Source organism: Cololabis saira, chromosome 13 (genome assembly GCF_033807715.1).
Source record: "Cololabis saira isolate AMF1-May2022 chromosome 13, fColSai1.1, whole genome shotgun sequence".
NCBI classification, from domain to species: domain Eukaryota; kingdom Metazoa; phylum Chordata; class Actinopteri; order Beloniformes; family Belonidae; genus Cololabis; species Cololabis saira.
The window spans coordinates 3,676,625-3,693,658 of record NC_084599.1 but is presented as its reverse complement, the minus strand read 5'-3'; the positions used below and the strand labels follow the sequence as shown (position 1 = coordinate 3,693,658).

Genomic DNA, 17,034 nt, shown 5'->3' with positions numbered 1-17,034 from the left:
CAACAGAGCACCTTTGGGATGCGGTGGAACGGGAGATTTCCCGTCATTGATGTGCAGCCGACAAATCTGCAGCAACTGTGTGATGCTATCATGTGAATATGGACCAAACTCTGAGGAATGTTTCTACTACCTTGTTAAATCCATGCTACGAAGGCAGTTCTGAAGGCAAAAGAGGGTCCAACCCGGTACTAGCCTTTCCAACAAACAGCTGTTGGTGATTTATGATTTGAGCCGCGCTCGCTATCACTTGTGTGACGTAGCGGTTCTTACATCTGGCCCCACAAGGTTTGGGGGCCAGAGTAGCCCCAGTTTTCTGGCACAGAGTTGGTGCTTTCCTTACAGCTGATGGTCGAAAAGCAAAGAACTGGTGCCAAGTCTGGCACTGGCACTAAACTAGCACTGGAACTGCTTTGGTGGAACAGCCCTAATAAGTGTACCAAAATCTTCACCAGTATAATTCCTCCTGAAAGCCCAAAGCAGGTTCAACCAGCTGGTAGAAACAAAGGTTCACTTCATTAGTCCTCCAGCAATGTGAACATTAATGGGTGTGTCACAGAGAAGTTATTGTTTTATGAATTTAATGATTATGTATTATGAATTTAGGTATATCGTTGGTGTTGGATTGTGTTGTGGAATTTTTATTGGTAAGTGAATATCAATAAGTGACAAGAAATCATTTTCGTTTTCTGTGGGAACTTGTTCCGCCTTTTTATTTTTTTAATCTGTCCTGCTCACGTGTAGGAATGTTTGTAAATGAGCTGCTTCAGGCTCAGTTACATCAGGTAACCATGGTAACAGCTATCTGTACGGGGTGGGAGTGAACACGTGTACGAGTGCTCTCCTCTTATTAGGGAGTGTGTTCACGGTGCAGTCAGGACTGTCTCTGCATCCAGAAACAACTTTCTGGAGCCATGATCCGAACGTCTGTACCTGCGTTTGTGCTGCTGATTTTAACGGTGAGTCCACTGCCAGTTTTGTCTATTTTACAGAGTTTTTCCTTGTTTACAGTTGTACAGTAGTTCATAGAGATGTTGTCAGTCTTAAAGCTTCTGGTTCTAAAGGTTATTTTAGAAATAAAACATTTAAAAGTGATAAGTCCTAAATATTATTTTAGGGCTAAATTGTTGTGAATATTGATATCACATTTCCTCCTTAATGAGAGAAAAAACTGATAGCTTGATTAAAAAATAAATAAATAAATACCCTTTTGTGTGTTACATGTAAGTGCTGATTTCTTACAAAAGTTTTTTCAAATTTACATGATAATTAACTATTTTCTTTTCTTAAAAACTTTTACCTAAAAGAGACGGATATACGTTACTATCAGCGCTACCGTTCCATCAAACATACTGGGACTGTTTTATCATTATCATAAATAACGATCAAGTTAATGTCTGCATAAGACATCCTTGGATCCAGGGCCGCCGCAAGGGATGTGCGAACCGTGCGACCGCACGGGGCCTGGCGCCCCAAGGGGCCTCGCGCTATGGGCCGTTTTTTTTTTTTTTTTTCGTTTTTTTTTCTTCGTTTTTTCCCTTATAAATATCAACAGTCACGTTCCATTACAGACCTAAATGTGTACTAGTCTGTGCATATCAATAAATATATGTGCAATGATGTGCTTGCTGATTGATGTCTGTTGTTCAATACAACTGATCAGACCAAGCGCAGACACAAGCTGGTCTGATCCAGACGGGTGGAGTTGGAACAAACTGTCACACAATGTCGAGAAAACGAGACAGAATCAGGAAATTTCCATCAGGGAATGAAAAAAGAAAAAAACTAAAGAAAATGGAAGAGTTTAATGCCTTTCTGAAAGGCTTGTTTGATAAATTTGTTAGAAAAATCACTGATCCGACCAGGTCTCAAGCAGCCGTGGGGCCCCGCGGCAAGAGATGATGATGAGGCAGGGGAAGGTATCCAGTATTTTGCTAATTGGAGAGTTAAAATTGTGCATATAGAAACCCGATCCGACCCAAAAAACCCCAAAATTTCAAGGGCCCCCCCCAGCCATTTCGCACAGGGCCTCGCAAATCTCCCAGACGGCTCTGCTTGGATCTCTCTGGAGCTGAATTTTCTGCTCGGTCTGCTGAACAAAAACACAGATTCCTCACTGTACTTCACTGAGGTCAACCAATGAGTCCAGTTACCTCGTTATTAACGTAGACAAAATAAGAGCGATGGTACTGGAGCCCCGTTGGTGGGGGACCACACTCCCGTGTCCATCCGCGGTGCAAACATCAAACAACCCGGATAACTCCTTCCCCTGAAGCCATGGTGTGGATTATGTGCGCTCTCATTTACAGCAAAGACTATTTCCTATGTAGGCTGAGGATGTTGCTGTCCGTTGGAGGATTAATTTTATATTTTATTAGGGTTGGAGGGTACAGAATGTCAGCATGGCTTGATGTTTTAACTTATCCTATGTCCTTTTTGCCAAAGCACTGTCGTCACTTTATCTTATCCTGTGTTGTTGAGTGTAATAAATCTATCTATCTATCTATCTATCTATCTATCTATCTATCTATCTATCTATCTATCTATCTATCTATCTATCTATCTATCTATCTATCTATCTATCTATCTATCTATCTATCTATCTATCTATCTATCTATCTATCTATCTATCTATCTATCTATCTATCTATCTATCTATCTATCTATGCGTGATCTCGTTTACAGCAAAAACTATTTTTTATGTAGGCTGAGGATGTTGCTGTCCGTTGGAGGATTTATTTTATATTTTATTAGGGAGGGTACAGGATGTCAGCAGGGTCTGACAGTTTCTCAGCAGTGCTGAAGGTGGGGGTGGTGAGGACAGAATGCCTCTCCCTCCCGTCCATCTATGACCAGGGCCTTCAACCAAATTCAAAATTTAATCGTGCTGTAATGCGTCCCTTATCAGCCATAAGGGCATTAAGATCCTTTAAACATGGATCGCCTAAGAATTTACCATGGGTTAGGCATGGCGCAAAAAGAAATGCTGGCAACTCTAGCCACACAACATGGTATAGTGATCAGTCTAGCCACTTTAAAAAGAATGCCTAGAGCAAGTAATCTCCGCCGTCGGAATTATGATGATCTAGGTCTCATCATTGATTTTATTTTAACGAGAGCTCGTTTAACCAAATCGTGTGCACAATTTAGTAAAAAAAATGTGCACACGTTTTATTAACTCGTGTGTACGATTGATTCAATCGTGTTCATGATTTAATAACTCGTGAGCACGTTATATTAACTCGTGCGCATAATTTAATTAAGCGTGCACACAAGTTAATAGAACGTGCACACGAGTTAATTAAATGTGCTCACGTTTTATTAAATCGTGCGAACGAGTTAATGAAATGTATTTATATATATATATACATATATATATATATATATGTATATATACTTACATACATACATACACATATATACACATACATAAATACTGGGCCATGAGAAGTCTGTCCTTTCCGGACAGGTATCGGGGGGTGTTGGACCTGCTGCACTTTCTCTGAATTTGAGAATTTACCTTCTGGTCGAAAGTACAAATCTTCACGAGCAAGTTTAACTGTTTTTTTTAAATTAATTTGAACCCACCTCAATCAATCTTTTAAATGTTATTGATAAATATTATTGATGTTTCATTTTTTCTTTCATCCTCAATTATTTTGCGTGGTGTTTTTGTTTGAATGCATGCAATATGGGCCGTGTGTAACGCAAATGTGCCCTGGGTTTGATATGTTTTTTTGAATTCTACAATCTTCAGATTAAAATGAATAATTATTCTGTAATCTGTGCAGGAATGAAACTTTAATGTTTCATCCCTGTTATATTTTCTGAACTGAATTACTAGAAATCGTAGAAAAAAAAAACAACTCAAGTTTGCTGAGTTTATAAAGTCTGAATTTGAAAATATTGTGTCTTGTACGTTGAGGTAACAGAAGTTAACGTGGTTTTCTCTATATGCAATATAATCAAGTAATCTCCTATTCAGGAGTTCAGCTCTAGTCCAGCTGTTTCTAGTGGCAGAGTCAGCCCTGGTGCATATGGCTCCACTGTTTTCTTTATTTGCAGGTTAATGGTTCAGATATTTACTCTTCGTTAAGTGAAGACAATGGGGAGAAATAGATGTTTTAACATTGAGGGCTTTTATCTGTTATCTGGGTTGACACCTCAGGTGGGAGGCAAAGGAGATGTGGGGCTGGGGGTGTGAGATGTTTGGGTGTCTTCCCCCACAGATGGGGTTCACTACAAAGAACACCTCCCTTTTCAGTATAAATACAACTGGATAATGACCACCGTGTGCATTTCTCTCCTACCTCTGTGGTTTGAGAGAAGTGAACCTCCGGCCGGAACATATGTGCATGATATAATAAAGTTTGTATTAACTTTGATTCTATTTCACTGGTTTTCTTACGGTGCACCAGACAAACCAACACTAGGATCTTTCAATGTTTCAATGTTTAAGGATCCCCATTAGAAGCACACTAATGTGCCTCTAGTCTTCCTGGGGTCCTGAACATAAAGATACAGTACAGTGCAGCCATACAATAAAAATACAACAACAAAAAAAAAACAATCAGACAGGCTGCACAGACCTAAAATGATAAAAACATACATTTGAGAATAATACTGATAAACAATGAAGTAAATACAGACAAATTAAAAATAATCAAGAGAGAACAAAGACAGTCAGACAGGCTGATTGTATAACAGACTCTACCAGACACAGAACATGCTCAACGGATGAACAGTATAATCCACAGAGTACAAACCAATAAACCAACATAAACAGACAGGCAGAGCCACATGTGAGGACATACTTCTCTTAGTTGGTGAGATATTTCTTGGTAAGTTTTTTGAAAGTTATTTTATTATTTACAGTTTGTTTGATATGTTTAGGCAGAGAATTCCAGAGAGCTATTGATCTGTATATGACAGTAAGCTTGCGAGAATTAGTTGTTGGAGCTGGGAGCAATATCTGAGCAGAGCAGCGCCTCTAGTGCTGTAACTGTAACTGACGAGGCAAGCTCAATGGAAATTTGGTGCTAATAATGCATCGCAGTAACATTAAAAGATGTAATCATGTTTTCTGCTCAACAGTCAGCCACATAACTGTGCATGCATGTATGAATGAAAATGACTGAATGAAAAAAAAAATGTATTGGTCACCACCAAGCATGTACACTTAGGTCACAACCAAAGGGGCAGGGCTGAAGCCTCGGCTTATGAATGCCCCCCCTTCTTACATATAAATATAAATAAATACAACAAATGAATAATAGCTAACAACAACAAAAACATATGCATATTTACATGCATACCTAACTACTTATGTACTAACATACGTACCTACACATATATCCATACATGTACATACATATATACAAGCACATTACATATCCACATACATATGTACACTACACATGCTTACACTTACATACATGCATGTATCTGCACACACATATGTTAAAAAAAAGGATTATTTAAATTATTATAAAAATGATACTCAATATACCCATCCTTTTGTTTCCTTTCTTTATGCCATCATTCCATTACCCGGGAACAAGTCTGTACTTATCCATCATCATGTCTTTATACCTTTTTTTAAAATTCAACACATTTTTGCTATATTTTAATTCTTCTGGTAATGCGTTCCATAACCTTACGCCACAGACAGAAATGCATGTAGTTTATGTTTGTTCTGTATGAGCTACCAACAGCAAGCCGAGCCGCCAACCTGTAACTTCTTCAGATCAGATTTTGAAGCTGAAGACCAAATCACAGGACAGTATTCCAGATGAGACAGAACTAGAGAATGCAGAACTGAAGTGATGAAGGTAGCACACTTTCTAGTCATGCCAATTCCTTTTCCCATTTTAGTGACAATGTTATTTATATGATTTGACCAAGATAGTGAGCTATCAATGGTAACACCCAGCAGTTTGAATGTACTGACTTGTTCAATATTTATGGATTTTATATCCAAATGTAAGGGATGGTGCTTGCGTGGGTTCCCTCCGGGTACTCTGGCTTCCCCCCACAGTAAAAAAAACATGCATGCTAGGTTGATTGATGATTCTAAAGTGCCCGTAGGTGTGAGCGTGCCTGGTTGTCTGTCTGTGTATATACAGGACTGTCTCAGAAAATGAGAATATTGTGATAAAGTCCTTTATTTTCTGTACCGGTAATTCAAAAATGTAATCCATTCTGGATTCATTACAAATCAACTGAAATATTGCAAGCCTTGTATTATTTTAATATTGCTGATCATGGCTTACAGCTTAAGAAAACTCAAATATCCTATCTCAAAAAAATTAGAATATTCTGGGAATCTTAATCTTAAACTGTAAGCCATGATCAGCAATATTAAAATAATAAAAGGCTTGTAATATTTCAGTTGATTTGTAATGAATCCAGAATGTATGACATTTTTGTTTTTTTAATTGTATTACAGAAAATAAAGAACTTTATCACAATATTCTAATTTTCTGAGACAGTCCTGTACATGTATGTGTGTGTGTGTGTGTGTGTGTGTGTGATCTGAAAATTATAAAGTTGGAACTCTTTTTTTAGATTGTATAGATCAGGGATCGGCAACCCGCGGCTCTAGAGCGCAGGCTCTTTAGCGCCGCCCCAGTGGCTCATGGAGCTTTTTCCCAAAAAAATAAATGTTTTCCTTTTTTTCTTCTTTTTTTTCTCTTTTTTCCTTTTGCCTAATGAAAAAAAAATCTTCATTCTAAGGCTTATACAAGACTTTTAATTTTTTGCGGCTCCAGACATATTTGTTTTTTGTGTTTTTGGTCCAATACGGCTCTTTCAACATTTTGGGTTGCCGACCCCTGGTATAGATTGTATAATAATAAATAATAATAATAAAACATTTTATTTGGTGGCGCCTTTCAAGTCAACCAAAGTCACCTTACAAAGAGTAAAAGCATAACATACAAGCATAAAATGACAACAACAAGCATTATTAAACAACATCAACCGATATTATAGCCACAGTGTAGAAAGTCAGAGGGATTAGGCCAGTTTGAAAAGGTGGATGTAAGATTGTATGTCGTGTCACGTGTCTTTGGGCCCATTATGACCAACTGAGCATCGTGTCAACGCCATCGGCCGCCATACGACCCGGTGGGGATGTCTAACTAGCTGAGCAGCTCCGTCTGCTTCACCGTTGCTTCATTGTTTCTGGCTCCGTGCGTGGATTGGTCTCTGGGAGTTTGCCTGGGGTGCTAATTTCAAAGAATAAAAAGAAACACATTAGCGCAGATAACTTTCCCAACCACTAAAATCATCAAGTTAATACTTGTAGACTGACAGCAGAACACAGTTTTATAGCAAGAAGAATGTCGTTTATGAATTAACACGAGGAACACGCCAGATTTAATTTAATTGTCTCTTTATCTCAATTTAATTAAATCGATGTGTCGCCGCCGGTGGGGTAACATTTCGTTGGCGGTACTTTGAACACACTAGGGAGCGTCTGCTGTAACGGGCGCGTCCCTACGAGCAGCGCTACCTTCCACAGATACAGTATAATGCAGTCATCAGAATATAATCCTAGCATCTTAGATGTCTGTACATGTTAGCAGTTGCAGTACCGATGAGTCTGCCCTGACATGGGCTGCTTGGCACTCTTCAGGGGCTACGCTTTCCTGCGTCGTCTCCAGATAATTACGTTAAGAAATCAAGACTGAGCGAAGCTTCACCTGTCATGTTGAGCTTTGGAGTTAGGTTTTAATGCTGCAACTAGGGTTGCCAACTCCCTGAAAAATAAATAAGGGACACCTCATCGATTGCCTTCACCCTGGTGTGGTGAATTTTTTTAGCCCCTTTTTTTGTGAGTTGAAATATCCTAGTGTTGGTTTGTCTGGTGCACCATAAGAAAACCAGTGAAATACAATCAAAGTTAATACAAGCTTTTATTATATAATGCACAATGTTAAAACATCTGTTTCTCCCCATTGTCTTGTTGAGGCATTGTCACACCATTGTGACGTGAAGCTCCAGCTTCCTACCTCCTGCAGGGCTCACACCTTTGAACTGGCCTCAACACAGACCTGAACCACGGGAATGTTCCTGACTGACTGATATGTTAATACCAACTCATTTGGCCACAGATCACATCTGACTGAAAATACCCTTTAACTGCTTTTAGTCTTTCACCTTTGGCTTGTTGATTCCTGCCTTTTGTGCTTTGAACTTACTGTATAAAGAGTCATGATTTCAACCATTCGTGGTCGGCACACCAACCCAGACACGCGCTGTGTAGGTCTGCTCACTGCGGAGTGAAACCATTTTTTTTAACTATTTGACTCGAACCTGAATTGAATTTTTGAACGCCATGAACACATGGAAAACAAATTATTATCCAGCAATTCACTTTAATCTAAAATAACAAAAATGAACTGAATGAAACAAGTATCTTTCTTAAACAGAAACCTGTCCTGCTTAACTTAAAATTGTATAAATCAATATAAAACAATAGAAAGAAAGCAGAACATCCATTCTGTAATCGTGCACATTTTTAGTGCAATAACAAAAGTGCAAACAGAAAGTCTGTAGAAAACTTGTAAACATATTTGTGTCTCAAAGGCCATGACTGTAGCTACAGTTGTAATAAAACAGGAAAAAATAACTTATGAACTCAACAGCTCAATGCCATTTTCCATTGGCATTTTATGACTATTTTCTGACTCTCACAGTAAAACGGGACAAAGTGCGTCCCTTTTCAGCTCAATACGGGACTTCAGTTTATAAATACGGGACAATTCCGTTTTTCAAGGGATGGTTGGAAACCCTAGCTGCAACTCAAACATACTATTTAGTGCAGCTACAGCACAACTTCTGGCCTTACCTGCAGGATTCTGAGCCTGGCACGGAGTCATTCCCAGGAAAATCTTCAGCAGAGGCACATGCTGAATCTTGTCGTTTCTTTTTTTGCTGCTGTGGGAACTCAGACAACCTGAGGCCTGAAGGGTTGTTCTGTCTCCATTGGACGAGACATTCTGGTGTTTTCAGGTGAGAGGCCACACCTTTCACTAGAAGCTGGAACATTGTGTGGATAGTGCGATGTGGAGGGCCGGGTGGGGCACGTGAGTCCTCGATACACTGTTACATAAACCTTGGCAGGACGATGCACCACGGCATGTTAAATAATACACTCCTGCTGTCTCAGTCAGTTGTGGATATTTTTTTTACAGGACAGAAGTGTTTACACCTGTCAACAGCCTGCACGACCTCTTTCTGTACAGGAATTTATGATCAAACATGCTAACTGAGTCTCGATCACACCAATCCTCTATTCCTTAAATTACAGATTTTGAAATTTATTGACTTAGGCCACGTTTACACATACCCGGATATTCACAAAAACAAATATTTCCCCCTTTACGTTTTGAAAAATACCATCACAAACCCACATAAATATCTGTTAAGGTGCTATGAGCAGCCAAACCTACAGGGGGCAGTGTAACGAGAAGATAAAGTCATGCTAGCCAATCAGAATCCTGGAAAAAAACATTAACAAATGACACGAGTAACTTCCAGTTACTTCCAAGATGAACGAGTCTTTCCTTTGGAGTGACAGAGAAGTGGAGTTACTTTTAAGTGTGACTTCAGAATATAAAACAGGTAAAATACAAGAAAATATTGACGGTTACAAACTAATTGTAAACGCAGGTGTCACTCATGACGCTGGTGACGTTTCTGTCTGTAATGTGACGTTCTGAAGCCTAAATGTCCGTTTCTCTCTGTTTACAAGCAAACGTGAAGATGGAGGTTTTACAAATCTCCACTTTGGCTGGAGTTTTCAGAAATGATTGTTTTTGGAGACTTTAAGCTTCGTTTTCGTGTAAAAGAACGGCCAAAACGCATGAAAACACCACCGTTTTTGCTACGTGTAAACGGGGCCATAGTGAAAATTAGAACAGCAACATTAATGTTCAAAGCAAGAATTAATGCACTACCTGAAAACATTCAAAAACTGTTTCAAGATAAAGAAGGAAAATATCATCTAAGAGGAAAGCTAAACTTTAAACAACCTTGTGTACGTCCTGCTCTTAAAAGCATGTGCAGATCCGTCTGTGGGGAACTTTGTGGAATGTGTTGATGAAGAAATCAAACATAGCACTAACTCTATACAGTTTAAAAACACATACAAGAAAACACTTCTTGACAAATATAAAAACGAGGATCTCTAAAGAACTCAATTTACCTTCTGTATGTATTTCTTTTATTATTATTCTGTTCCTTATGTGATACATCATCTATGATGCATTCATGGCTGGTCATGGATCATCAGAGAAGTGACTGGAAATGACATTTAGGAGTTTAGGATATTATAGGAGGCTAGTTTAATTATGCCTTGATCTTTGTTTATTCATTGTCTGTGTTGTATTTATTTATTTTTTGTTATTATTTTGTCTTTTCTTTCTTTACTTATTTTATCTTATTCTAATTTTTATATTTTGTTTTGTTTTGTTTTGTTTTGTTTGTACTGTTTATTCCGAATATGCCAATTACCAGGAAGCAAAATAATAAAGCACAGAAAAACTGAAAAAAAATGACATATTCGAATGGAGTGAGAAGAAGCATAGCTTATTAGCTCTCACCCCTTTGTCTAAAATTACAAAAAAAAAAAAATATATATATATACACATACACACATACATAGGCTACATACTGTATCCATATATACACATACCTAAACATACTTACACATACATGCACACATATACATATACACATATATATACACACACACACATCCATACACACACAGGCTTCTCTGCCTCTCATCACCATGCCATATCAAATGAATGATAATAAACAATAATCATTCATGAACTTTATCCTTTGTACCCTTTAAACAACATATTTTTGTACATTTTCTTGAACTGTTGGATATTTGGACTTTGTTTGAGTTCCTCACTTAGGTTGTTCCATAGCTTGACAACGGTAATAGATATACAGAAACTTTTCAAGGTTGTTCGTATGTTTAAGATTTTGAAGTTATGTTTCCCTCTTAACTGATACCCTCCCTCCCGATTCCTAAATACATTTTGGATATTTTCTGGTAATTGTCTGTTTTTTGCTTTATACATGATGATTGCTGTTTGGTAAGATATGATGCCAGTGAATTTCAGTAGTTTTGATTGTATAAAAAGTGGATTTGTGTGTTCCAAGTAGTTGACCTTAGGAATAGTCCTTTTCTCTGGTATATGATGATATAGTGAGGAAGGGACAGGACTAAATAAACTTTCTGCTTCCTCCTGTTCCCTCTCCAACACTTTATTTTGCTGTTGTTTTTTATTTCTAAACTGTTAAATCGTTTTTGCTTTTTTTTTTTTTAAATATTTTGACACTTTTTAATTTGTTGGTGATTTGTTGTTCAAGATAAGCCAACAATTAACAATAAAGTCTACAACTGGGCATTGATGGCCATGAGTAAACATTAAAAACCTCCAATAATTGGTACCAATCTCCAGTTTAATTAGTTAATATGAGTTCAGTTCAAAAGTACAAATTCTAAACTCTAAAATGACATTGTAAAACGGCAAGTCAATGATAGTTCTGCTGATTGTCTTACTGCTTGAAATAAAATCCATCTTCCTTGTTAGGAGAAGCATCACATGACTTACTGCTTGAAAATCACACAGGAGTTATTAAAGGATTTGGCTGGCGAGGTTTTACAGCAGGTTTGAGTCAGACATCAGAGACATCAGACACGGCACCATCATATTCTGCTGGTTTTTTCTTCCTTAAATATCAAACCGGTTGTGTGAAGTCTGATGAAATTATTATAACATGTTTTGGTCAAAACACCACAGGACAGTGTTCCAACGTGGGTACTTTCCATTTCCAGTTCATGCACCTTTTATATCTTTTTTCACACACATTTTTCTCACGTGCAGGTTTTTAAACATAACTGCACTAAAGCAGTAGCTAAATGCAGACCCTAGAATAAATATGGAAACACCACTATAGGTGTTCCTGCAGCTTTTTTCTTGTTTAGAAAAAAGATACATCAATTAAACAAAATCATTCTGATTAACTTTGTAAAACAGAATTAAGTTGCATTTTTTCCAGATAAAGAGCAAGAAATACTTTATAATTTAAGTCAGACTGGAAGATTTGTTTCACTTCCCTCTACAAAATAAACATGAATAAAAAAATCGTAGTCTTCACAATAATACCAGAAACGACATAAATGACTCTTGATTACAATCTTCATAATGTAGGTTTTACTATAAAAAACTAAATAAAACATATACTTTTCTTTCTTTCTCGTCTTCATCTAGGTTTACAGAAGGACAAACAGCCACGAATAATCCTCATCCTATGTAACATAAGACTTAATTTAGTTAAGAAACACTGTTTTTTAAATATTAAGATATCACTTTCGGTTTCATTCGGAGGAACATTAGATTACTTTGAAAGCTGAGCACTAGCGATTTCCCGCCCCTACTATCAGTAAAATCAGTCCAAAATAGCTTTCATATGCATCATGTTACTTCAGTTTCACTTTATTCTGTTTTCAAACAACAAAAGAGCAGCTCAAAGCGAAAGAGGATGGAAAATCTGACTGAAAGGGGGAGATTGAAGCTTTTACTGATCCTACTCTGACTCGCATAAGCTCCTCAGGTCAAAGGAAAGCATTAAAAGAGAAAACTAAGACACTCAGGAGGGCAAAGATGGAAAAGAAAATGAGAGAGTGATCAAGTAAGAGATCAAATAGAGGTTTGCTGAGATGTGTCTCATCAATAAAAGCCGGTGTTGTGCCAAAAAGTGATTTCCTGCCAGAATCTGATTTCTTCTGATTTGTGGCCGCGGGAGCGCGCACAGCAGCCCGTTGAGCGATAGCGCTAAAACGTCAGATTTTCAGATTATGAAGCTCAAGAATGAGATCAAGTCATATTTAGGCAGAAACAACTTTTAATTAACTGTATTTGGCCTTCAATCAATTTTTGGCAGGTGAAAAGACCCATTTTCAGGGGAGAAATCAGATTCTGGCAGGCAATCACTTTTTGGCACGACACCGGGATTGTCAACCGGTGGTCCGCGGCCCTCTGGTGGTCCGCGGCCCTCTGGTGGTCCGCGGCCCTCTGGTGGTCCGCGGCCCTCTGGTGGTCCGCGGCCCTCTGGTGGTCCGTGGCGGTATTGCAGGTGGTCCGTGAAATTGTAAATGGAAAACAATAATAATTTGAAAAATATATATTTATTCTTTAGACTCAATTTATTTTCCATTCACTATTCATTTTTGTGAATAATTTACCCATCCAAATTATGTCAAATGAGTGACAGTGCCCTCTTGGCTTCCTATTGTTCATTTTTCATTGACATTTTTTTGTTTTGTTTTTTTTATAGCAAAAGGTGCAAATAAAAATAGACACTGATGCAAATAAATAGCCTATATAGGCCCGTACTCTTATTTAAAAGCAAGCTGCAAAATAAAACAAACATCCCCAAAAGCAGTTGGTCCCTGAGTGGCTTCTTGTTTATAATGGTGGGACTGGGACAAAACCAGTTGAATACCTCTGATAAAAGCATTTCAAACAGACGGATGTGTGGTAAGGTGTGGCTATGGTTTCTCATATGAAATGTTATTTTGGGATGTGATGTGATGACGCCACCCTGCCAGGACAAGAAGCTGATTCCTGATAAATGTGGATTTATTGTGGAGTAACTTTAGTTGTTCTGCAGCTCCAGCTTGTTGCTGAGGTGACGCCACACTCTGGAGAAAAACTGATAAGAAAAAGGAGAGAGTGGGTCATCCCTCCAAAAGTTCTGATAGAAAACCATGACTACACTGACGTGCCCGCGATCGTCAAGGTGAGTCCCTGAGAACCACTCCACTGTCCTTCCTGTTTTAGACAAGGGGTCTTCAGTCCGGGTCCTCAAGGGCCGGTGTCCTGCAGGTTTTAGATGTTTCCCTAGTTCAACACACCCTGATACAAATGACTGACATTAACATAATACATTAGACATGATAACCAGGGGTGCACACAAGCCGGTACTTGGGGTGCCATTCTACCAGAGCTGGGTAGAGGAGCCAAAAATTGTACTCAAGTAAAAGTACTGTTACTTCAGAATAATATGAGTAGAAGTAAAAAGTAGTCATCCAAATAATTACTTGAGTAAAAGTAAAAAAGTACTTGGTGAAAAAACTACTCAAATACTGAGTAACTGTTGAGTAACGTCTGATTTATTTTTTTAACTCGACCATTCAAACAGACAAAAGTACAAAATAATCATCTTCAGGCAAATTAAATCAATAAAATAATAAAATACATTAAAATTAATTAAAAAAAATAAAAAATAGCTTAAATTAAAATAATCTTAAAGTAAATTCAAGTACTTTAATAAATAATAAAATAATAGCAGAATAAAAAAATAAATTAAGCACAAGTAGCACAAAATTTCAAGCCTTTGTACTTTTCTTTTTTAACCAGCAGAACTAGAACAAACATGAACTCATAGAAACTCTGTGTGTGTTTGAGTCTGTGTAAATGTGACAAAACATGCAAAAACTAACATTTTTCCCAAAGAATCACCCAGTGATGTCATGAGATTGACGCGTACGTGGATAAAAGGGATAAAAGAAAAGTAACAGCTCAACGTAGCCTAATGTAGCGGAGTAAGAGTAACAGTTTCTTCTTCACAAATCTACTCAAGTAAAAGAAAAAGTATAGTGATTCAAAACTACTCCTAAAAGTACAACATTTCCCAAAACTTACTCAAGTAAATGTAACTCGTTACTACCCACCTCTGCATTCTTCTGCACCTTTTAGAATTAGATGTTTCCCTGCTTCAGTACAAGCCTGGCAGACAGTGTCATTAATGGAGTTTGATGACAAGCTGATGCTGACCAGTGATTAGAATGGGCTGTGTTGATTAAACATGCAGTAGACTGGCCCTTGAGTACTGGCTTGTGTGCCCCCTGGTGGTAAGCCTTGCACATAGCAGCAGAAAAGAGACCTTGAACATGGGTTGTTTGTCTGTCAGAAACTATGGATGTGTTTTAAAATCAAGTTCATATTAATAAGATATTACATAAATATTACAATAATTTAGTTTAGTTTAGTTTAGTTTATTGCTCCTTTCAATTTCCACAACACAAATAACACAAATTACAGGTGTAAATCGTCAGTGTGATACAAAATAAAATGTAATTTTATATACAAAAACGGTATATATATATATATATATATATATATATATATATATATATATATATATATATATATATATATATATATATATATACACAATTTTAACTAAAAACCAAGGACCAAAAGGTGTAGACTGAAGCCTAAGCTTATGACGCCTACTGTTTTCACAAAAGAAATGTTAGCTTTTATAAACTAGTGCATTTAGGATTTAGTGAATGAAACAAAATACATAAATAAATCCATATGAGAAGCTGCCCGAGTATAAAAAAATAACTGTACACAAACATACAGCATATTCCACATGTCATTACTGTAAATATCATTCCATACAGTATATAAATAAGCACATACATACACATACCTACACATATACATACACATGTCCATAGGTACATGCCTATGTGTATTTATACCTTTGTTTTATATGTATTAATCATTTTGTATTTATAGTATTTGTTTTCCTGAATTTTAAACAGTTTAAGCACAAACGTCAGATTTTATTGCCCACAACGATTTTTAGGTCTAGGTGAGATGATGATGTCTTTTACTTTTGCAGATTCGATCAGATTATGCAGACACATCAAATATTCAATATTCCATAAAAGGCATTGGTGCAAGCGAATTTCCCTATCATGTGTTTGTGGTTGACCGTTACTCTGGAAACGTGCGTATCACCAAGAAGTTCCTTGACAGAGAGTATATCGATTTATACGTCGTGAGTATTTCTACACTAAAGGAAATGTGATGCACTCTAAAATGTTCACGTCTATGTTGCTGTTCATCTTAACAAATGTGATAAGACACTGTTCTACTGTTTCAGCTGTCAACCATTGCTATGTATGAAAATGGCAGCCTGGCAGAGAAATTCCTCGACATACGCATTAAGGTTGTGGATGAGAATGACAATCCTCCAGTGTTTGGAGAAATGGAGCCTGTGGAAGTGGCTGAGCATAGTGTTGTGGGTAAGTGTGGAAACTTACTGGAGAAGTAAAACTACACTGCTCCTTATGAATAAAACGTATCATTGTTTGTCTTGAATAACGAGATAATGAGACTTGTTCCCGGTGCATGTTGGACTCCGGCAGGGCTGCCCTTTGTCACCGGTCCTGTTCATAATTTTTATGGACAGGATTTCTAGGCGCAGCCAGGGGCCGGAGGGGATCCGGTTTGGGAACCTCAGGATTTCATCTCTGCTTTTTGCGGATGACGTTGTCCTGTTGGCTTCATCGGATCAGCACCTCCAAAACTGAGGCCATGGTTCTCCACCGGGAAAGGGTGGCGTGCTTTCTCCGGGTGGGTGGAGAAGTCCTGCCTCAGGTGGAGGAGTTCAAGTATCTCGGGGTCTTGTTAACGAGTGAGGGAACGATGGAGCGGGAGATTGACAGACGGATCGGTGCAGCGTCCGCAGTTATGCGGTCGATGTACCGGACCGTCGTGGTGAAGAGGGAGCTGAGTCGAAAGGTGAAGCTCTAGATTTACCGGTCAATCTACGCACCTACCCTCACCTATGGTCATGAACTTTGGGTAGTGACCGAAAGGACAAGATTGTGGATACAAGTGGCTGAGATGAGTTTCCTCCGCAGGGTGGCTGGTCGCTCCCTTAGAGATGAGTTTCCTCCGCAGGGTGGCTGGTCGCTCCCTTAGAGATGAGTTTCCTCCGCAGGGTGGCTGGACGCTCCCTTAGAGATGAGTTTCCTCCGCAGGGCGGCTGGACGCTTCCTTAGAGATGAGTTTCCTCTGCAGGGTGGCTGGACGCTCCCTTAGGGATAGGGTGAGGAGTTCGGTCACCCGGGAGGAGCTCGGAGTCGAGCCGCTGCTCCTTCACATTGAGAGGAGTCAGCTGAGGTGGCTTGGGCATCTGTACCGG

At 38.4% G+C, this 17,034-nt stretch overlaps 1 protein-coding gene across 1 annotated transcript in view; it reads left to right on the top strand.

Annotated features, from left to right (window-relative positions):
• The first annotated feature begins 882 nt into the window (after positions 1–882).
• Positions 883–17,034, top strand: part of LOC133458007 (desmoglein-2.1-like) — a 32,839-nt gene continuing 16,687 nt past the window's right edge. Inside the window, exons 1-4 of the mRNA XM_061737456.1 lie at positions 883–956; positions 13,699–13,827; positions 15,724–15,882; positions 15,988–16,129. Coding sequence (XP_061593440.1) covers positions 912–956; positions 13,699–13,827; positions 15,724–15,882; positions 15,988–16,129 — 475 coding nt within the window. The 5' untranslated portion in view covers positions 883–911. The remainder of the gene's footprint in view (positions 957–13,698; positions 13,828–15,723; positions 15,883–15,987; positions 16,130–17,034) is intronic.